At 39.8% G+C, this 24,766-nt stretch overlaps 1 protein-coding gene across 1 annotated transcript in view; it reads left to right on the top strand.

The window, feature by feature from the left end:
• ZCWPW2 (zinc finger CW-type and PWWP domain containing 2) overlaps positions 1 to 24,766 on the top strand; it is a 57,893-nt gene that overhangs the window by 11,812 nt on the left and 21,315 nt on the right. The window contains exons 3-4 of the mRNA XM_080934113.1: positions 21,069 to 21,183; positions 24,083 to 24,129. Coding sequence (XP_080790239.1) covers positions 21,069 to 21,183; positions 24,083 to 24,129 — 162 coding nt within the window. The remainder of the gene's footprint in view (positions 1 to 21,068; positions 21,184 to 24,082; positions 24,130 to 24,766) is intronic.

The following is a 24,766-nucleotide window of genomic DNA, read 5'->3' as shown; positions in this document are numbered from 1 at the left end:
ATCTGTCTATAGTTGACAGAGTCTCACCTCATAGCTCAGCTTTAGGGTAAATAAGTATTTTTAGAATTTCCATTAACTATGGACTATACACTTTGTACTACCCATATATGGGATAGAAACGCAGACCTTCTAGAAATACAGTCTTCTATGCATTTGTGAGGGTATTGATTTATCTAGTTTATGTAATGAAAAGTATTTCTCCTTCTCATTTCAGTCATGATTGTCTGGTTTTACGTTTTTGGAATAGTCATTTTTACCCGACTTACTTGTTTATGAGTCTGCTGATTTAATTTAATTGCTCAGCTCACAAAAATACTTAGTCACTGTCTCCACAAAAGGTAGCAGGTTTTCCTTACCAATAATTATTACACTTAGTGATACATTGAGATATACTTTGAAGAGAGTCAAAGGCATTGTAGAGTTAGCATCTTAAGATATAGGCACTCCAGGGCACAGAGGACCAAAAAATCCTTAATCTGGGGAATCTGGGCACTAAAACTGTAACTTGGAGACACTATCATCTCTATCTCCAAAATACAGGGAAATGTCAGTCATTCCTAGTTCAGACTGTAGACTTGTAATATAGACTAGTGTGTCCATATATCTATCCTTCATCACTAGCTGTTAAGACAGTGAAGATCAGCCCCTCCCATGTTAAAGAACACTTTTCTCTTAGGTGTTTAGGGAGAAGAGTCTGAGATGGCGGACTAGGAGACATTAAGGATCTGTTTTTACCTCAACACTGCCCACAGTGGCAGGCCTGTCCAGTGTTACTAGGGTTGAGCTCTTGTGTATAGTAAAGACTTAGAACTTTCAGGGAAAACCTGGGCTATGAATAGTTAACTTTAGTCAGCTTGAAGCTTTAGTGCAGGAGCAGCTTCCAGACGCTACCTGTCCCTGTGTCAGGCAGCAGCTCCGGTTCCTGGAGAATCGCACACAGCTCTCAAGATAAGCCGAACAAATAGGCCCCTGTTCCCCAAGCGCTGGAGATATTTACTCTGAAGAGTTGCCTATGATCACAAGGTTCCCAGAAAAGAAAGATGGTGGCAATTGAGTTGCCTAATTCCCTTCCATTTTGCAAGCTTCTTTCCCCTCATCTGAAGTGGCTGTCAGTGTGGTAAGGGACTGAGACACTTTCTTCCTCACCTTTGATCGCCCCTTTTTTTGTTGCGCATATGCATGTATACATGGCAGTGCTGTCTGAACCCATACCAGTGAATTAAGCTCCATGCTCACAAAAGGAAATCCAGAAACAGACAAATTCAGTAACTAAATGGAATTTTTTCTTTTTGGGAGCTAGAAGCAGATTTCAGAAAATGGTAAAACAAAACGAAATGACAAAACAAAACCAAAAACCAACAAGTAGGCATTTCAGAAGGACAGAGAGATGGGGCCAAGGAGCATCTAAAACAGTGATGTCCACAACTATGTAAATGTGATGGAAGACATACATATCACTATGCAGAAAACTCAGCTAGAAAAACCCACGGTGGCTAGGAGACCGTCAAACTTGTCAACGGCAAGGAGAGGCTCAGTGTAGCAGGGAAGACGGAACACCTTACATATGCACAGTATCAGCAAGAGAATCAGCAGCTCCCTGTCAGAAACTCTCCTGGCCCAACACAGTATGCTGTGATGTATTCAAATTACTGAAAGAAAAAACTGTCAATAAAGAAGCCAGATCTGACGAAACTGTCCTTCAAAATTGACAGACACTAAGACATTCCCAGATAGTGAGGCCGAGAGAGCTCATTGCCATGAAGCCTGTCCTGCATGACGTACAGGAACCTGTGGGTGAATTGGAAGGACCGTAGACAATACCTTAGAGCCTACTGAAGAAATAATAAAAATCTCAATTAAACATGTGAGAAAATATAGAAGGCCATATTGTAGCAGTATCTTCTAATTACTTTTTATACACTAGATGACTTGAGATTATTACTTCAAAATATTTTTGAGTCAGGTATTATAATACATTTACATTTTATGTGCATGTAAGACTAATTGACTTAAAATTGGCTTACATTGTAGACTGAAATTAAAAAAATTATACCCTCAAGAAGTGAAACTTTGTGTATCACCAAAGATAGGCTGTTATAAATTAAAGCCTTAGGTTACAAACTCAGGTTTAAAAAGTACTTCTTTATTTTTATTTTAGTTTCTGAGTATTTTGTCTGCATGTACATAAGGGTCCAGTGTGGGTGCCTGTGGCCTTGGAGGCCAGAAGCGGGTCCTAGAAACCCTGGAACTGGAGTTAAGGAAGGCTGTGAGCTGTGATATGGGTACTGGAGCTGAACCCAGGTTCTCTGGAAAAGCAACAAGTAACCTTAATACCTGAGACATTTCTTCAGATCACACGATTCAAGATTTTAAATACAACTTTTCTGTTTCTCGCAGAGGAAACAGCTAAAAAGATCAATACAGCAGTGGACAGGGTATATGGCATAGCAGTGTGCATCTGTATCCTGTGTAATATGGTTTGTTACTAGCTTGCTGAGATTTGTTTCATCAGTGTTAGTAGGGAACATTTGCCAGACTTATCCATTATAGACAAATAGGATTTATCCCAGAATGCAAAGACCTATTCACACATAAGAATCAATCAGGATGTAGGAAAAACATAATTTCAATCAATGCAGAAAAAGTAGTTGGCAAGGTTCCACACCCTTCATGGTAAAAACCAATTCAGGAGACTGCCTCCACATAGTAAAGTCATGTATGAAATTCTGTAGTAAGCATCATGCTCCCTGACAACAGACTGAAGACTTTCTGCATGCTCAGGAACAAGATGCAGGCGTCTTCTGCTAGTTCTAGTTAACCTACTCTTCCATAGCAAAGAAAGCACAACATCAAAACTGCGAAGAAGCAAGAAAAATCATTTCTGTTCACGCACAGACAGTATGGAACTCATATGTAATCCCCAGGAACATGCACGCACACACTCACATTTAGAAATAACAAAATTATGAATTAAGCTAAGCACAGGACATGCAGTCAACATCCAAATGTCAGTTAAATTGCTCTACACTGACCATAAACCTGAGAGGGCAATGTTAAGATGGCGTCAGAAGATAGTAGTCATTACTGCTGTTCAGGAGCACTTTCCAGTTCTCTGCCTTTCATTTGTAACCTTTAAAGACATTTTCATACACTTAATTTTAAATTGTGTGTGTGTGTGTGTGTGTGTGTGTGTGTGTGTGTGTGTGTGTGTCTATGTGTCTGTATGTGCAAGTGATTCCAGTATCCAAAAGGCCAGAAGAGGGCCTAGGATTCCCTGAAGTTGAAGTTATAGGAAGTTGTGAGCCACTTTGCAAGGATTTTGAAAACAAAACTCAAGTATTTGCAAGAGTATCAAATGCTTTCAACATCTGAGTCATCTCTCCGGCCCCTGGAATTGTTTAAAAGATCATCCTTATTACTTTTATTTGTGTATGTGTGTGAGTACCCACAGAACCTAGAAGAGCACACTAGAGCCCTTGGATTCGGAAAGAAAACTCACAGTTATTTCTTTTCCTGTGGTAGTGAGCGTCCTAAAAATCTCTTCCGAAGTCGGCTCTATGACTCATCACTTTCTTCTGATTTCCCTGCCTGTAAACATAACTTGTTAGTCCACAGTAATGTATCAAGTAAGAATTCTGTAAATGAGCAGAAACTACCAAGAGATGAACATGGCTTGTTCTGAGACATGTTCCACCACAGTTCCAGGCAAGGATTGGTGCATCCATTTTCCATATGCAGTCTTCAGCAGCCTCACAAGGGTAGACCCCTTTCCTGCTTCATGCATCTGATCTGTAGAACTGAAGTGCAGACTGTGTCCAAGGTCAGCCAGTCACTGAGTGACCGTGAGAGTTGTCTGAATCAAAGCTCCTGTTCTTTGTGTGCACACTGCCAACTCACATGTCTGTAAGCAGTGCTTGGTTTTATTTGTTGAATATTTGCCCCTAATGAGGACAGTGTTCACCTTTTAATTCCATTGTACATGTTGAATGATGGCTGTGTTTGGCCAACTCACCCTTCTTGATTTGCAATTCAGTGTTCTCCAAAGGAGTCATGAAGAACAATCAGAATTCTTGACAGAGAATTATAGTAGACTGTCAATAAATGTTAGCTATTTCTTTAATATCAAGTTAGATTACATATAGTCTTTCCTTAGGACCCATGTGTATGGGAGAACAATTGGGTGGAGAATATTCCTTATCAGGATGGAGAGAAATACAGCGAATGATCTTCTTTAAGGTCATAGCTGCAGCATATTTCTACTGTGGTGTAGACAGTAGTGCTAGGATCCATTGAAACCAGGAGGCAAGCTAGAGCCTCTGCAATCTGACTTCCTGTTGAGTGATGGGAGCCACCATCTGCAGCCTCGCTCAAGCACATTGGGCTTGTTTGATGGACTTTGTAAGGGGACAGGAATCACCATCTCTCATGTTCTTTGTGCCCGAGAGAAGCTAGTTTCTTTTTCTATATCTGTTCAGCTTTTCTGATTAACTCATGTTTTTATGTGCTGAGTCTGCTGTGTACACAAGTTCTCTATTTGATCTCTTATGAATTTAGATAGCTGTGAACTTGTGCCGCATTAAAAGCCCAAACCAAAACAATATGAGCAATGTCTTTCAGTTCATAAGAAGGATGGAAGTGTGTCCACCTTCCTGATGTAAGACTCACTAAATTGTCCTCAGAGCTGTGACCCCGCATGAGCAAAGTGGGGATGGCTTTTAGTGATCCTGCCACGTCAACCTTTTAAGTTAGGGAAGAGTTGTAAACTCACTCATTGATACATTCTTCCAGAAGCGAGTGCTGAATTCCCACGCTCATATAACCCTAAGTTTACACTTGGATAGATTAATGTCTTTTTCATTTTCTTTTAAAAATTCCCTTCTATGTTTTATTTTTTGAAGTATAGTCTAGCAAAGGACTGGAATCTATTTATGAATTCAGCAAAACCTGTGATCCTTAAACCCTAAATAATTCCCATTAGATAAATGTGAATGCGCTTCTGTGTTTAGAGCAGAACATGCCGTTTGGGCCTCGCATATTAACTATCCTCTTCAACAAATCCTCACCCCTCCTTTCACTGTCATTATGTGCAGTCTGAGCATTTGTCAGTAGCAACTGTAACCAGTGTTTGCCCACAGATACTACTGATTAATAGTCGTAGAAACATTTCTCCCTAGTAATATTACAAAGTGTCCTTTCTGATTTGGAGAGAATTACACAACACTTATGATGTATCTTATTATTTTCAACACCAGTTATTGTTCACAATCCTTGCTAGGAGCTCTTCAGAATTCTTTAAGGCAACAGAGCTGCACCATCACCTCGGAGTCTGAGCCAGGCTGCCTGCATGCTAATTCCAGCTCTGCCTTTAATAGCTATACAGGCACAGCAAGTTGTAAACTCAGCCTCCTTATCTCTGAAGTGTAATAATGCATCCCTCACAAGCTTATGAGGGACTCATTAAATGAGTCATTTGTGAAGTGTTTAGGATGGTGCTTGGCAAAACAACATAAGCTTTAGATAGGTTAGTAAATTTAGAAAAATAGTAATAGGCTCTTTAAATAATAGAACTCTTTTATAAATGAAATATGCACTCTGTCAACTTCTTGATGTGAATGGTGTTCTTGTTTTGTTTTCTGGGCCTGCAGAGGCTAAATGTCTTGTCTGTGATCTCAGCTCACTGTTACGATGGCTGAGGCTCAAGTTCATGCATTGCTTGAAGTCACTCAGCAGTGCAGCCAGGCCTCAGCCCAGGCGTGTGGCCACAAACTCCCAAATTTTCAGATTGTGTGTCAGTCTGCTTGTAGTTTGTATTGAGTTATCTGTTGACCTCCACAAGCATATGGGATTCATAATTAACTATTCTCTGCCAACTGGAAAACCCCAAAAGGCCTTCTTGTTAATTTTGTCAGCTTGATTTAGAACTCTACAAACAGATTTTCAAGGTAGTTAGAGCTACAAGTGGCTTCTCTTCCCTATAGCACACTGGTTCCTCACCCGGAGAGTGGGGCTGCTCTTCTGCGATTGGAAACCTGGGATTCACTTAACTTCCATGTGGTATAAGCAGGAAGTTGCCGTTAGTGATGCAGATGCTGCAGCTCTCACACTGCAGTTTGTCTTCTTTCTTCATAGCTGCTTTCCAAACCTTCTCCACGCCCCTCCACAGTAAAGCTCTGACACCGACTTCACAGTCTTGAACCTGCTTCAAATCTCTGCTTTTCACCAGTTAGCTATCCCCTTCTCAAAAACCATTTTGTAGAAAATAATCTCTAGGTTGATTATGTTTTCTTTCTGTGTAATGGAATCAGACAGACAGGATTTATGAATGTGTGTTATGTTTACCGTGCTTACTTTGTGGAACAGTGGATGGGTTTATGAGGCTGTGGTGCTGAAGAAGCCATGCAGCTTAGGCAAAATGAAACAGGAGACTCCCTTGCTCTTCTGAACGTGGGTGTCCTTAGGTGGCATCTGGTTCTCCCCGGCTGGGGCCTGTCCCTTAGCCTCTCATGACACTCTGCTTTCAAGCCTCCTACACCAGTGGCAGTCCCACACTAGTGAAGAGTTGTCCTTTGGAACACGGTGCTCTGGATGATGGGCCAGCCTGAGTGTTGGGGGTTTCTAAGAACAGAGTCATAGCCTGCAGCATTTATTTTCATCTTTCTGTGGAAAACTAAAGGCATAAGAACAGTGTGTAAGAGGAACAGCAGAGATCCAGGGACACAGGGCTGGTGAGACTGAGCTTCGAGTAGCCGGGGAGCAGAGAGGTCTGGGTTGAGCACTCAGAAAGCGCCCCCCCCACACCCCGTTGGTTCAAGCAAGCAGGAACTCTGGCTTAGGGTCTTGGTTTCCAACCAGAGGGCCCGGGCCCGTGTATGCAGAACAGGCGCCCAGGCCATCTGCCACCAGGATCAGTGGAGATCTAGGGACACAGGCCAGGTACAAGGGAGAGACGGGAACCAATCACTGACAACAAGACCATGTATAATCATAGAAAAACATGATGGCAAGATGAAAGCGAAAGAACTTACCTCAGGGAAACCAGAACCCAGCTCTCCCATCCCAGCAAACAGCAGAATGCCAAACACTCCAGAAAAAGAAGACTTAGACCCAAAATCATACCTCAAGATGATGATAGAGATCCTTAAACAAGAACAGGAGGAAAAGCATAAAGAATTAGAAGCTTTTAAAAAGGAAACAAGAAAAACACTCAAAGAAATAAAAAAAAAAACTAGAGGAAAACAGAACTAAAGAGATGAAGGAATTGAAGAAGGAATTTAAAATGGAAATAGAAACAATAAAAAAAAAAACACCCTAGAGGTAGAAAACATAAAAAAGAAATCAGGAGTCACAGATGCAAGCATCTCCCAACAGATTACAAGAGATGGAAGAGAGAATCTCGGGGGCTAAAGACAACATTGAAAACAGACAAAACAGTCAGAGAAGATGCAAAAGCCAAAAAGCTCCTAACACAAAATGTCCAGGAGATCCAGGACACAATGAGAAGACCAAACCTAAGGATAATAGGAATAGAAGAGGGCAAAGAATATCAACTAAGAGGCACAGTAAATATTTTCAACAAAATCGTAGAAGAAAATTTCCCTACCCTTAAGAATGAGATGACCATGAGCATAAAAGAAGCCTACAGAACTCCAAATAGAGTGGACCAGAAAAGAAATTCCTCCCGATACATAATAGCCAAAATGCCAAGTGACCAAAGCAAAGAGAGAATACTAAAGGCAGTAAGGGAAAAAGGTCATGTAACATATAAAGGCAGACCAACCAGAATCACACCAGACTTCTCAACAGAGACTATGAAAGCTAGAAGATCCTGGACAGACATCATGCAGACCCTTAGAGAATACAAGCATCAGCCCAAGCTGCTATACCCAGCAAAACTATCAATCACCATAGATGGAGAGACCAAGATATTCCAAGACAAAACTAAATTTACACAATATCTGACCACAAACCCAGCACTATAATGAATTATAGGTGGAAAACCCAATACAAGGAGGGAAACTACATCCTAGTAAAAAGCAAGGAAACCAAAAGAAGAAAGACACACAGGCACAATTCTACCTCTAAAAGCAAAAATAGCAGGAAACAGCAACCACTATTCTTTAATATTTGTTAACATAAATGGACTCAATTCCCCAATAAAAAGATATAGGCTATTAGACTGGATACATAAACAGAATCCAGCATTTTTCTGCATGCAGGAAACTCATCTCAGAGACAAAGACAGACACTGTCTCAGAGTAAAAGGTTGGGAAAAAACCTTCCAAGCAAACGGCCCCAAGAAACAAGCTGGAGTGGCCATTCTAATATCGAATAAAGTAGATTTTCAACCAAAGGTTATCAAAAAAGATAAGGAAGGACACTTTTTACTCATTACAGGGAAAATTTGTCAGGAGGAACTCTCAATCCTTACCATAAATGCTCCAAATACAAGAGAACCCATATTCATAAACGAAACCCTACTAAAGCTCAAAAATTACATTGCACCCCACACAATAATAGTGGGAGACCTCAACACCCCACTCTTATCAATGGACAGATCATGGAAACAGAAACTGAACAAGGACACAGTAAAACTAACAGAAGGTATACACCTACAGACATCTACAGAACATATCATCCTAAAACAAAAGAATACACCTTCTTTTCAGCACTTCCCAGCATCTTCTCCAAAACTGACCATATAATCACTCACAAAACAAGTCTCAATAGATATAAGAAGATTGAAATATTCTCATGCATCCTATCAGATCACCATGGTCTAAGGCTGGTCTTTAATAACAACAAAGACAATAAAAAACCCATATACACATGGAAACTAAACAATGCTCTATTAAATGATAACATGGTCAAAGAAGAAATAAAGAAAGAAATTAAGGATTTTCTAGAATTCAATGAAAAAGAAAACACAGCATACCCAAACATATGGGATGCAATGAAAGCAGTACTGAGAAGAAAACTCATAGCTCTGAGTGCTTCCAAAAAGAAACTGGAGAGAGCATACCCTAGCAACTTGACAGCACAGTTAAAAGCTCTAGAACAAAAGGAAGCAGATACACCCAAGAGGAGTAGATAGCAATAAATAATCATACTCAGAGCAGAAGTTGACCAAATAGAAACAAAAAGAACCATTCAAAGAATCAACAAAACCAAGAGCTGGTTCTTTGAGAAAATTGACAAGATTTATAAACCCTTAGCCAGACTAAGTAGAGGGCAAAGAGAGAATATCCAAATTAACAAAATCAGAAAGGAAAGTGGAGCCATAACAACTGAAACTGAGGAAATTCAAGAAATCATCAGATCCTACTACAAAAGCCTATATTCAACAAAGCTGGAAAATCTGGAGGAAATGGATGAGTTCCTAGACAGATACCAGATACTAAAGTTAAACCAGGACCAGGTAAACCATCTAAATAATCCCATAACACCTAAAGAAATAGAAGCAGTCATCAAAAGCCTCCCAACCAAAAAAAGCCCAGGTCCAGATGGGTTCAGTGCAGAATTTTATCAGACATTTATTGATGACATAATACCAGTACTCTCCAAAAGAGGAACATTCCTCCACTGTTGGTGGGGTTGTAAACTGGTACAACCACTCTGGAAATCAGTCTGGCGATCCCTCAGAAAATTGGACATAGTACTACATGAAGATCCAGTTATTTCACTTCTGGGAATATACCCCAGAGAAGCTCCAACATACAATAAAGACACATGTACCACAATGTTCATAGCAGCCCTATTTATAATATCCAGAAGCTGGAAAGAACCCAGATGTCCTTCAGTAGATGAATGGGTACAAAAATTGTGGTATATTTACACAATGAAGTACTACTCAGCTATCAGAAACAATGAAATTCCTAAGAAAATGGATGTATCTAGAGAATATCATCTGGAGTGAGATAACCCAGTCACAAAAGAACAGACATAATATGCAGTCACTGATAATTGGATACTAACTCCAGAAAGCTCTGAACACCCCAGAAACAACTCACAGACTATATGAAGTTCAAGAAAAAAAGGAAGGCCAAAAAAAAGAAAATGAAAAACCATTATGCTTAATGTTTACACACCAAGAAAACTGACTAATTCTAGGTTACATCTTGTTTTACATGTACTTTATGCTTGTTGTAACTAGTAAGATTTTAATGCATAATATCAAACCTTAAAAAAATCAAGTACTGACAAAAATGTATTCGTATACTTTTATGCAAAAATGCTTAAAATCTGTACATTTATTTTTGTTTTTTAAAATGAAGTTCTTCAATTAAAAAAAAGAACAGTGTGTAAATATATGTTGAAGTCTTGTCATGGAAAGCATATCCAGGACCCAGAGGTTTTTCTGATCTCTTAAGGTCACTTCATCTTACTACTTACTTTCTTATTCCCGCACCCCTACTTATAATGTTGCAGGGAGCACCCAACAAAGAGCTTTGTCTCCCTACCCACATCTAACACTTTCGGGAGCACTCCAGAAAGGAACTGAAGTAATTCTCCTGGTGGTGTAGTTTTCAGTATTTCAAGCCATGTAATAAAAAGACACTATTGATACTTTATTCTCAAATTTTTATATTTTGTTTCCATATTTCTTTTGGTGGTCTTATTATTTCTTAATCTCATAAAATACCACAGTAAACGAGGCTGGGTGTTTCCATTAATTGACTCATGCTTACCAGTGATACGGAATGTGAAAAACATAAATTGGTTTGATTTTTAAAGCCCACTTAGAATTAGTAAGACTTCTGTTTACGTTTACACCAAGAAACAGGTAAACTAGATTTTATGAGAAGCAGTTGTTTGAGTATTCACTAAGTTAAGTAAGCTTCCTAAGTAGTGAAGCCTCAGTTATATGAAATGCCTGCTAAAGATGGCAAATTGCAAAAGAAGGTATCACATCACTAGGCAGCTGGGGAGCCTGGCAGTGTGGCTTCCGTGCACATGAGGTGAGATGCTGTTCTCTGTTCTCTTTGCATCAGAGGAACAAGAGCCCTCTAATTGTCCAGAGGCTCCTCCTCTGTGAGAGAAACCCGTTAAGGAAGACAAGGCACCCTTGGGACTAATTTCCTACTGAAGTGCTTTATGTGTGAGCAGTCTGTCTGGCAGAAGAAAAGGGTGGGAGTTTGGTAAAATAGAACAGTGCCTCAAGACAGCATGTCGTCGGCTTAGTGAGCCATCTGTAGTTTGAGGATGTGAGTAGCAGGACTGCCACTAATTCCTGCCTGCCAAGCCAGACAGCATTATTTATTTATTTATTTATTTATTTATTTATTTATTTATTTATTTATTTATTGTATACGAGTGCACTATAGCTGACTTCAGACACACCAGAAGAGGGTATCGGATCCCATTACAGATGGTGTGGGCCAACATGTAGTTACTGGGAATTGAACTTTGGACTCCTCTTCAGTCCCATGTAGCATCTTAATACTAGTGAGAATGTTCTCAACTATTTATTGGCAATGCCTTCTGAAAAGCCACTTGTATTTCTTTACATTATGATTTCTAAGGATGTTAGCTGTATGTTTCTAAAGCTGTAATACATATGAAATAATATAAAGTCATGTTCAAGGCTAGGTGAGTTAATTAATATACCTGTAATCTCGGCAGCTGCAGAGGCAAAGACAGGAAGATAGGCATTCAGACTGAACCTGGACTGCACAGTAAATTTGAGGCTAGCCCAGTGCACTTGATGAGACCTTGTCTCAAAACAACAAAAGAAAACGAAAATAAAGGTGTTAGGAGATAGCTCAATGGTAGAGCACTTTGCCTAGCATTCCTAAGGCCTGGGGTTTAATCCCAACATTTCAGTGAACAAATGAATGAATGAATGAATGAATGAATGAATGAACATATCATGGTCAATATTTGAAGTTGTTTTGGTAAATTTGGGATGATAAATAAAACACCTAATATGCTTTCAGTTTTTCAGATTTTTGATCTGTGGAGGTTGCTCCTGCAGAGAACCTAGGTTTAATTTTTAGCACCCATATGTCGACTCACAAGCATACACATCTCCAGTTCCAGGAGATCCAACACCCTGTTCTGACCACAGTATACAGACATTCATGCAGAAAAAACACACATACACATTTTTTAAGATCTTTAAAATAAATGCCACCAAGGTCATAGACCCTGAGATAAATTAGTGCTTCATAAAATACTTTATAGGTCTGCAGAGCATGTGAGATGAGATTCTGGGTTATCTAGAAGTAATGTTATCGTCCTGCCAGATGGTCGTTCTGTTAGACTGTTTCACTTTACTTTTATAGAGGACAAAATGTAACTAGATTTTGTTGGTACTATTTGGTTTTGTCTTTCACATTTAGAGTCTGGTCTGGGTTTACCAATGCCACATTTAACAAAATCTGTCTTTACAAGATTCAGTATTTACTGAGCTCTCACACTTAAGACTCCTAAACATGTGGGATTGAATAAAACATGAATTTGGTGCCCTTGTGAGACATAAATTAGCAGACATGACACAAGGCAGACAAATAAAGGATTCCCACTACTTGTTTGTAAGTGCAATAGGAAAGAATTGGGGCAGCCAAGGAAGGGGAGTGGGAGCTTTGTAGGGGACCAAGGCGGGGAAGGATGTAAGAATACACAAATCCCAGAAGCCAGTGCTCTTCCCTGCAGTAGCCAGCACACTGGCTGCTCAGCCACACTCCTTGTTTGCATTCTATTTTTTCTCTTCTTCCACTCTCAAAAGTAACTAGGTTTTGGTCTTCCAATACAGAAGCATTTTCTGTGTCCCCATCAGACTTCGGGCTTTCCTGTTTTTCTCACCCGAGTTTCTTACTGGTGGGCAGGTTAAACTGTTACTAGAGAGGTGAGACTGGGAAGTAACAGAGGAAAGATTCTCTATTTGAAGGAGGGTGGCAGTCTGTTCTGCCAGTACCATGGGCAAGTAGCAGAACCTTGGAGAATGGCACAGTGACTTGGGAGCTGAGGCTCTGTCACAAGGGCACTTGACCTGTGCAGAGATACTTACATACAGGGTGGCAGAAAATAATTTGGACTGTATTCATGTTGCCATTGTGGGATGAGATAATTACCTGCTGTGACTTTACAAATCTCTATATATCCTTACAATTCATATATATCTAGCATGGACTCACAATGACTGAGGTCAAATTTCCCATCTTGGTTAGGTGAAACATGTCACAAATTGATTTGATTTAGCAAAAATAAGGTAGTGTAACAGTGCCGTTGCTTTCTAAGGTGTAACATTTATCCTCTTTAAACTCCAGGTCGTCACAGCTTGATTAATTCTTGGGTGAACAAAAGATCTTTAAGGTATAAAGCAACAGAAACTTGAATTTGTGCCAAACTGAAGGATTCTCTACATCCACTGTCCTGGACACACACACACACACACACACACACACACACACACACACACACAGGTGGTTCTGTGGCTAAGCACACGTGCCACACAAGAATGGTGACTTGAGTTTAGAAGTCAGCACCTATGAACAGTCCAAGCCTGATTGGGATTATCTGTTACCCCGGGAACAGAAGGATCTAAGATAGGACAATGGCTGGAGCCTGTTGGCCAGTTACCCAGTCCATAAAGCAAGTGCAGGTCCAGTAAGAGACTCTGTCTCTAGGGGATAATGTGGAGAGTGGCAGAGCAGGAAACTCCCTTTTCTCTCTGGCTCTGTGCTTGGCACAGGTACATGCATATTGCCAAGGGCATGCACATGCACCATGTAAACATCTACCACTTCTCCTCCCCTCCTTCCCTCCTTCTCCCTCTCCAGGCAAAGGGAATTGCCAAAAGCTTAATTTACATAGGTCTATAACATTGACATTTAGCATACAAATGTTTCTTAAGAGAAAACATCAGAATTCTGTGGAAGTTTCCCTGCATCTTTACCCATGTAGGGAAAAAGAAAGATGGGTGTTTTCCCTTACCTTATGCAAAGTGCAAGAGTTGTCTGTGTGACCGAGTGATGTATGTGCCCCATGCAGAGTGCGGGTTTTAGGTCATCCCAGCTGAAGACAGATGAAGCTCCTGAGAATGGCCAGCACTCTGGACTGTGCTCAGAGGTAATGATGCGGAAGTTAAAAACAAGTCCACACGCCATCCAAACAGAACGCTGTGGAACAGTTACATGTTTACAGAAACTGCTAAAAGAAAGACACTGCCCGTCAAGGGAGCTGCTTTCAGATAGAATAGTCACAAAATAAGTTTGCAAAATAAACAAAATCCCAAACAACAACAAACCAACAAACAAAATGCCAAGCAAACAAAAAAACCAATATGCCACAGAACACTCACAATAAAAAATTCTTTCAAACAATACTTACTTGTGTTCAGACCCAGAAGACATGCTATGCCTAACTAGATGCTTTACCTCTACTGACTATCATTCATGGTGCCAGAAGGTCCTCTGCACACTACTGGAGGACAAAGGTAATCATCAGTATCACCTGGCCATAAACTCTGACCCATAACAGTAGCCTGCCTACAAGATATTAGTCCAATATGGCTGCTAGTGCAATAGCAGCACAGGTATTATGGGAGCAACAACTGTTTGGTGGCCTAATTCATCAGATGGACAGATGGAACCCATGCCTGACACTGCTAAAGTGGTCAAGGACCTGAGACTAGGCCATGGGTGAGGGGAAACTCTAATACTATTATACTGTTAATAGAGGAGAGCAGTAAAATGACTTCTATTCTCTCTATCAACTCTCATCAAAGCAGCTTCTCATAGTACATGAGAATTAACACAGAGACCCACAAACTTCACAGTGTGCAAAGAGTGAAATACTTTGGAATTCTCAATCCTACATGAGATGCTTCTATCAAACCTTCCTACTTCCCATCCAAGGCTCAGGAGCCTATGTGGAGGAGAGGCATAAGGATTCTAAAAGCCAGAGGCGATGACCCAGCGATAGTGTCTTTCAGACTCAACAAGACCGATGAATATTTGAACTCACAGAGACTGTGGCAACACTCCTGAGACCACATGTTTAAGCCAATGTGTCCCAGCACTGAGAGGGGCAAATGGACATCGGATCTTACTCCTAACCAGAAAGCTATTTGTTATTGATTACTCTGTCAAAGGGAAAAGTGCCTTTTCTCCAGTGGAGTTTCATTGGGTGTATCAGCCACACTTCTTCCTCTTATTCTCTTCTTTCACCTCCTCTTCCTCCTCCTTCTCCTCCACCCCCTATTTTTCTTCTGTCTTATTGATCTTTTGCTTTGATTGTGTGTGTGTGTGTGTGTGTGTGTGTGTGTGTGTGTGTGTGTGTTTGGAGAGAGAGAGAGAGAGAGAGAGAGAGAGAGAGAACATAAAGATATCTGGGTAGATTCTAGGAAGAATTGGGGAGGGGAAATATGATCAAATGTATTTATGAAAACAATTTTGATTAAAAAATAAATTCCTTTAAGGTAAGTCCCTATTGCAGAAAAACACAATGCACTTTGGACCCAGGGCCCAGAGACCTGAGCTGGATCTGACCTGAAAGCCTCCTACACGAGGATGATCTTTTATGTTACCAGAACGCACCATGCAAACTTCCAAAGGAGGGAAGCAACCAACAGTCTTACCTAGTATGTTGCATAAACTGCTACAATGACCAGTGTGGCCCCGTAGTGGTATAGAGTACTTTGGTCGTAACCAACCTCTATCATTGGACTTAAGGCTTGCTCAATGAGAGGGAAATCATGCCTGGTCCTAGAAACCTAACCAACTACCTGGAGCTACTGAAGTCATGGACCTTGGAGGAGAAACTACAACCACCCCTTTACTAAACCAGCACAATATCTAACTACGCTCTAAACTTTATCGTTGTATTTACAGATAAGTATAGTTTTCACCCTTTGTCAAGAAAACACTTTGCAATAAATGAGGATCATTATAGAAAACCACAACTAATCAAAATGAAGATTGTGCTCTCAGTGCCAATGGATACATCTACAGTGCAGCTTCTGCATCATTATGTTAAAGGGGGAGAAAGATGAAAAGAATCAGAGGAGCAGGAAGTTCCCTGTGAAATGTGTCACCTAGAAATGTTGCTTCTCTGAAGTCTCAAATGCATGGCTAAGCAATATGCCCTAAGAAAGGACAGCACTAATGGACATGTTACACACAAGGAGGAATTTTATGGGGCCTCAACTCTAGACAAACAACCAACACAGCCGAGGAATACTGGGAAAAAAATAGTCTTTCCAATGAAGAGCACACCAATTGGTTTTTCAATACCAAGTAGTCAGCCTTTAAGATAAAGATATACAAGCAAGACAATATTTACTAAGCAGTTGTACATCCATATGTGGGAACACACAGATATCACGGTCATCATCATCATCATCATCATCATCATCTTCCATTCACAACAATTAAAGACAAAAAGACCATGAATTTGAAAGAGAGCAAGGGAGGGTACATGAGAGGATTTGGAGAGAGGAAAGGGAAAGTGGGAATAATGTAATTATTTTAATTAATCTCAAAATTAATTTTAAAAAACACCATGAGAAATGTACCTTATTTAAGCCTACAAGGTGTCAACTATAACACTGTATGATAGCAAACCAACAAAACCATTCTCTTTGGCTTTTCTTCTATTTCATTTTAACACCAGAGGATATAGTAAATTTAGGGAGAAGAGCAGTCTAAGGATCATGGGGACTACTGGCAGCTTCTTGTACGTGGAGTGCAGGAGCTGGCACGAAGAGAAATTTAAACATATTAGTGGAAATGTGTTTAATTTTGTGAGGGGTGCAGCAATTGGATGACATTTTAAAAGTTACAGACAAGCAGAAGAGTCATATGACCTACTCTAGGTATTCATCTTTTGAAAAATGTTTCGTTTTGGACAGGGTTTTTTTGTATAGCCCTTGCTGGCTGGAACTTGCTGTGTAGATCTGGCTAACCTGGAACTGGCAGATAACCACCTGTCTGCCTCCTGAATGCTGAAACCAAAGGCTTATGCCACCATATGACTGTTATTAGTATTTTGAAGTAAAATGAATCACAGTGTTACCATTGCAATACAGTGGAGCTTGGTGTTTATTCATTCTTGATACACATTAACCTGGTAACAAGGATGTGGAATGAATTTGTCTAGTGAGATACTGGGCCTCTCTCCACAACCCAGAAGCCTTTGCCTGGGAGATTCCGAGTGAGTGACTGTACCAGTGTCTAGGAAAGCTGTTTTCAAGGATGGTTACAAGCACACTTTTGATGAAGTCCTCTACAGAATGATTTGATTCAGCTCATGTTTTAGAAAGCACTGGAACTCATCAGACTGAGTATTTTAACTAGAGGAGAAACTGATCATTTGTGTAGGAAATTAGAATCTTTTCATAAAAAGTATGTTAAATTGCTGCATTCTGATATTGCTGTGTTTTAGTTGTTCATATAATTAGCTAAAAGAAAGCAAAATTGTACAGACAGGAAAGGAAAAAGCAAAATGATAGTTTTCAATTTGTATTTTATGCTATTAGGGTCTGGAGTCAAAACAGTTGTGAGTGGCCATATGCGTACTGGACACTAAGCCTGGGTCATCTTGAAGAGTATCCAGTGCTCCAAACCACTGAATCATCCCTAGTTCCAAAATAACATGTTTGACATGATCATATATGCCCGAGGAAGCAATAGAACTCAAAGAGAAAACCTAATATAAATAAAGCCTTACTAAATAATACAAAACTATGTAAAATGAGAAAATTAGATGTATCTCAAGTGATCTGATTGCTATACACAATGGACTAGTTTGAGAATGAAATTGTGATACTCATTTTTGATGACACTACATTGTATAAAATGCCCTGACAGACGTGTGTGAAATAAAGCATCAAGCCTACTATGTAAGACTTCAAAATTTACTGCAAAGATAGGAAATAAGCCCAAGATGGAAAGATCCACTGTCTGGTGTGGAAGATGTAACTCAGAAGATGTCAATTTAAGTTACTGTTAAGGAAACCTTAATTTAAAAGGGAGCAGAGTCTTAGTATTTGTAGGAAGTGGAACTCAGAGTGTTGGTATTGGCCTGTAAAACTCACAATGTGTTAATGATGGAGACTCTCAGGGCAGTTTGTTACTAATGTTACTAAAATAATGAAAGCTGTAATGGAGTGACAGAGTTACACTCAGAAGTGTTTCCCTGGTCCACAGCACTGTGACTTCCTGCCTGGGCTGTTACTGTAGCCTGCTAAGCAGCTGTTCCACAGCTACACTTACTTCTGCAGAACCTGACCTATCAAAGTAGCAAGAGTGATTGTTCCAGGGCATTAAACACTGGAACATGTAATCCCAGTGTTCGGAGTGAGACAGGCATGGCAAGTGCTGGCCAGCCTGAGGTATGTTAGACCATGTCTCAAATGGGGAAGGGAGGCATGCAAAGAGCATGTCCATCAGAGCTCTGCAGTGTCACCTCTGCTGGCTTCATGGCCCTCCTTTGCTGGCCCTTAGAAATTTCCTGGCCCTCTTTATCATTGTCTGTCACCCTGTTTTTTTTTTTTTTTTTTTTTTTTTTTTTTTTTTTTTTGATGTATCCTGAATATGTATCCATATCTGACTGTGGGGATGTCTTCTCCAGAAACATTCTTTCCCTGAAGAGCTGAATGGCTGACTCCCCAGCCCTCCTTAAGTCTTTACTCAAAAGAAACCTTTTCAGTGGGTTCCTCTGACCACCTGCTGCTCCCACTCTCTGCACACCGGCGATTGCCCTGCCTCCTGCATGTAGGCTTGTCTTACCCACACAGAGTAGCTAGAGCGCTTCTTTTCACACCATAGACCAGAGCTAAGCATTATCTGCTCACCAACAGATCCCCAATAGGGAGCTATGTCATGTTGAATCAATCAATAAATTGCATAATCAAAAAGAAAGTTGAAAAATAAAACATATATCTATTAATATCAATGTAAAATAAATGCCTATACCTTTTCAAATAAATACATACTGTATTTGTAGAATAGAAAAATCATTAATAGTGGTTGACTTAGTGACAAAGAGTTCAGAGAATGCCCCCCTCCAAAAAAAACCCTGAAAATTTGGAACCCCTAGAGCTTGAACCTGCCACCTCTTGATTAAAACAAAACAAACCCACAGTGTACAGCTGAGCCTAATTCTGGAACTAAAAATTCTTTATAGAGTCGAGGCTCAACTATTGAGCACCTTCAAACAGTGTTAATTTGTTCAGCCACTAGGTGTCCTATATCTACCATAAGTTCTACAAGAAGCCCTTGGCAGAGAGTCACAGCTTCTCGGCTCCCTCAACTCTCTGTAGTTCAGTGTTGCTAACAGTCCAGAGCCGGCTCTTTAAAGGTAATCGAAGAGCATCTGTTCAGGTTTAGGAAGAGATTTCCACTGTACAGCTTCTTATCACCATGATAACATTAGTGCTGCAGAGATACATTAACTAAAAAATTAACACACATATCCGAGACAAGATTGCTCTCTATAGCCATGGCTGGCCTAGAGCTCACTATGTAGACCAGGCTGACTTTGAACTCACAGAGATCCACCTGCCTCTGCCTTCTGGGTGCTGGGGTTAAAGCTATGTGTTGCCATGCCCATCCTGACAGCCTTAATTTACATTTACAGCGTGAAAGCCAGCAAGATGGCTCAGTGGGCAAAGATGCTTGTCCCCACGCCTGATAACCTGAGTTTGGTCCCTAGAGGCCACCTTGTAGGAGAAGAGAACTAAGCTTCTCCAGTTGTCTTCAGCTTCCAAATGCGCTGTGGCAATGCACAGAACACATAAATCGTGAACATTAAAGATTACAGTTAACAAATTGAATTGCTTACATTTTCATTTTTTAAAACTGGGAAATAACTTAGCAAATGAATGAAATTTACATTATGTATATATGAAAGTATTTTTTGATTATACTCCTTTTACTGCTTTAATTACCAGCGATTGTCTAGAAGCACAGTTAAGAGGCATTTTCTGAATGTTTACAGCACTTAGTGAGGTGTCAGACCTGTGGCACCATGAAAAGATAGATAAACATCCACTGAGTCCTGGACCTTTGTTTGTGGGCGGTGATCTTCATGGCCATTTGTAACTATGACATGTGTCAGAATGTAGCAAATCACCAAATGACAGTGTTGGGCGTAGTTAGAGCACATAGATGATATTAATTTGGGAACTATAAGAATCATGTGGCATTCGAAAGGGCTTTGTACACAGTTTCATTGTAAGTTGAGAGGGAATGTTGTAGAGGTTGAAGATGTGTGCACATACTGAATTATTCCTTTCATCAGTGGGAGAAATATCCACATCCCTGCCATGGCATTTCCAAAAAGAAAATTTTGTCACGAATTTCATAAATTGTAATATTTAAAGACATAAAACATTTTATAGCAATTAAAATTTTTAGAAAAATTGCTGTAATAGATGATTGATATTTTAAATTCGGATTCTTTTGTTGAGTTTTTTAAACATCTAGGAAATGTGTAGTGTCTTATTAGAATGATACACACACACACACACACACACACACACACACACACACACTGAGTTCTTATTATCATAGCAACTACCATCCATTGTCTCCTATAACACTCATGAAAAGTCAGTGGTGGGCTGTTCAGGCTCACATGCTATATACACGGAGAGAGGCAGGGCTCTGCAGGCAAAGCACATGCGTCCACAGTGCGTATGTGCATGCGTGTGTGTGTGTGTGTGTGTGTGTGTGTGTGTGTGTAGGTCTGGCATAATGCCAAACTACATGCAACATTAGAATTAACGTTCTTACACTGAGAGCATTGCTTTGCCATTCCCTACCACTGTAGTCTCATTCTCTGTCACATAAAGTGAGGTCAGTGTAACCCCATGAGGTGTATTCTGCTGACTGCTTACCCTGGGAACATGGGAGACACTTCAGATCATATTAATGAATGGGTTATTAACTTGCAAGATTCTCATAACACTGCTAAGTTTTAAAACAATAAATTAATAACCAGATACCAAGCCTAAGTAATATTTACACGGTGCTCAAACTAGACTTAGCTCCAACAAGTGTTATATCAAGATAGGTTCTAAAACAAAATTAACAGTATTCCCCGTGTGAACGTCTGCATCTCCATAGACGGCCGAGTGCAAGAAGAAGAAGAGGTGGTACAGAAGCGCCGTGGAGGAAGCCAGCCGACTCTACAGGTATTCCCCAGAGCAAAGACTGGAAGTGTGCAGCTTATCAAAGCGGGGTATGCAAAGTTCCCTCTTCTTTTCATCCAAACCAGAACTCCTAGATGTGTGCCTCCCAAAATATGTCAGCACATTTAAAATTTTATAACTTTTCTTTATGTGGTTTCTGTTCATTATAAAAGAATTTTCAACTGAATTAATAGCACCTATCTTGTTCTCTGAGATTATTCTTAATGACTAAACTCAGTTTAAACACAAGCACTGTAATTAGTGCTTCTGCTATTTTATTTACCCTTAGATTGCATAAACCACCACTTCAAAACATATAATTAAAAATTAGAAACCACAGACTTTAAAATGTATTTCTTGTATGACAGTTTTACAGGAATATTCTGGGTTTTGTATTATTTTGTTTTGTTTTTGAAAATACAGTGTTTTCAAAATGCTTGATTTTAAAATAATTTCAAAGCAGGGGTGAATTTAATATTCACAATTTTGAAACTGTTTTATTTTATTTTCCTTATCTATTGTGGACATATCATGGTGTTCTAGTGGAGGTCAGAGAAAAACTTTAGGGGGATCAATTATCTCATTCTATGAGGTGGATCCTGGGGGAATCAGTCAAACTGAGTCAAAAGGCAGGCATCTTTGCTGCATCTCACAAGGTACCAACAATTTCTGAGAACAGTTTTTCTTATCTGTAAGTGCAGGAGCCAGACTCTCTTTTGGTGTGATGGTGACCAGAACCACAATGCTTGTCATTTGTGTTCTCCTCACTTTCAGACCAACTAAATGACTTTTAAAGATTTTTCTCAAATAGAAAGTTTCCTATGCACATTTACTGAGAATGTACCTGAAACTTTTCCAAAGGAGAAGACTTCACCATTGCTGCAGGGTTCAGTTGAAGGCCAGATCTTTTCATAAAGTGCTGTGCTTTCCTATGTAAGGTAACAGATAGAAGGCTAGATGGGATGTGAGATTACTGTGATCACTGTACAAAATATTTTCAAGTATATTAGAGTTTATTATAATTATTTCATAGGACAGTCACAATCTTTTAAAGTTAAGTATGACATGCCTACTAACTTTCAGGTGAGTGAATTTAAAAGCTGTGCTTGATAAAACAGCATTCACGAGCCTCACACCTGCTAGGCACACACCACCCCGAACTGCCTGCTCAGATGCTTTGCATTTGTAATGGATTTTCCCATTCCTCTCCCCTCAAATTTTATTCATGCTTTTACAAAATAGTCTTTCATGTTTAGAACTGTCTTGGGTTCATGAAAAACTGGATGTAGGTAGAGTTTCTATTATATTCCTCTGTCCACCGAGAACTCGCCCTGCCCTCTCACCAAAGCCCACACCATGTGATAGTTATAATCAGTGGGCCCACACCGACACTTCTCATGACCCCCCGAGTCCCTGCACACGAGGCTAAGCTCTAGTTTTACAGTCTGTGCTGTCATTGTCACACTGCACACAATGATCTCAGGGCCTCAAAAGTCCCGAGCCCTCCTTCCTCATCTTTTCTGACTAACACTGGGAAACTACTTGCTATTCCCATCTCCAAGGTTTTGCTTTTTCCAGAATGTCTCACAGACATCCTTCCATATTGGCTTCTTCCTATAGTAGCACACACTTAAGTCACTTAAGTTTTGTCCACATCCTTGTATCGTCCTATAGCTCATTCCTTTTTGGTTCAGAGTAATATTCCAGTCCTATACACACCACACCTCCCATTGCTCATCTACCTCGGAGCATCCGACTGTTTCACGTTTGGATGGTTACTGATTGATGTAGCTTCCCTGTGGCCATAAATTCCAGCTACCTGTAGTAAGCAGTAACCATGATTGCAGATGCTGTGCTGAAGACATGAGATTCTAACATTGCGTCAGCAGTGACTGAGAACCCTCGTGGCTCTGCAAGCTCTCAGCGTTGTGTTACAGTCCACTTTCTCCAAAAGTGTTCTTGGAGGATGATTATTTTAAGCATTAGGGGTATACAGAAAGAGGACAATACACACATGGAAGCCAGTGGTAAATATATAAACACAGCACACTTCCCTGGGTATTTGTTTTCTGTCGCTTGTTAATATTCTTTGATCACTTCATACACGTGTAGAATGATATGACACATACATCCCCCTGTATGTTCCAACATCTCCCTCTTCAACTATACATTGTCCAGTCAGTACCACCCATAGGCGTATAGGTGTGAGCCATCCACTGGGAAAAGGAAACCTTCCAGTGGCTTCCCCATCAAAGGAAATGATTCTTTGTTGATTTTTGCTAACATACGTATAGTGTATATGCCAAAATAACATATCGGAATAATTTTCCAGTGAACTAGTTGGTTTTTAGTTTTCTGATTTCAGTGGTAGTCTAAGAAATGGTACCCGAATCCATATTCTTGTGGAGTCACAGTCAAGGCAGTATTGGTACCTCAGTGGAAGCCACAGACATCATGGGCAGACTAGGGGCTTGTAATGAAATAAATGGATCTACTCTGCCAGCACAACCACAGGCAGGGTGCTAGAGCATCTCCCCAGCTATACAGGGAAGATGGCCTGTGTACCTTACGATGTTATGTAGATTAAATGAAGTCCAGTTTATATATTTCTATCCAGTGTCCAGTATGTAGCAGGTGTGCAAGTACACACAGCATGGGCTTAATCTAAATCTTATGTCCTCCACAGACCAACCAGAAACCACAGGTTAGGCAGGCTAATAATATTTCAGAAGCATCCATCAGACAAGAGTTCCTTCTTGACATTATGGCTTTTGGATAACTTAGCTCTATTCATTTCTGAGGAGGTGAATTTATTAGTGTTTTAGTTGAAAGGGCCACTGGAAACATTCTTTTTACTAAAGTGAGAAAAAGCAGAGAATTCTAATTTTGTACTATTTCAACAGGAAGGTGGATTTTTTTTTGAAGTAGATGTATTGTATTATCTTACAGACAGATCCAAAACAGGCACCAAAGCGGCAGTGGTGGCCAAGAAGAGGGTAAGACTGTGTTTTAAATTTAAATTCAAATTCTGTTTTTTTAAACAAAAATTAATTACTAAAAAATTATATAATCTGACTTTTTATTCTGAAGTTCACTTGAATATATAGTTGCTTTCTTAGGCAACTGATGGGCAAGGGAACAATTGTGACTTTATTTAAGTCACACTTCCCATCAACACTCAGAACAACATTTTCATACATATCACATTACTGTAACACATGAGAAATTAATTTTTCCTAGAAGATTAAACAATAAGTTCATAGTTTAATATGGCTATTAAACCTAACTAGAGAATAACATTGAACAACTAAATAAAATTCTGGGTAGTCTATTTTAATGGAAACTTATAAAACCAAGAACATTTAAAATATATTTTAAAAAAATCAATACACTATTTTGAATTTTATGTATAGAATAGTGCTGAACTCTGTCTGTGTAAGCCCTGCTGTGGCTTCTGTTTAGAACGTCTGTTCTCAGTGTGCACGGGTCCTCAGGCTGTATAGATTTTAGGTGTGGTTAACCGTAGTGTGTGATGTGTCTGCTTATTAGTAAGTTTCTATTGACAAAATCTTATAAAATTAAAACATTATTAATAAAAACAAATGACAAAAGCAAACCAAGAGAAAATCCAAT

Source organism: Micromys minutus, assembly GCF_963924665.1.
Source record: "Micromys minutus genome assembly, chromosome: 21".
Lineage (NCBI taxonomy): Eukaryota > Metazoa > Chordata > Mammalia > Rodentia > Muridae > Micromys > Micromys minutus.
The sequence above is the reverse complement of the archived record's forward strand: the minus strand, read 5'-3'. Positions and strand labels throughout refer to the sequence as shown.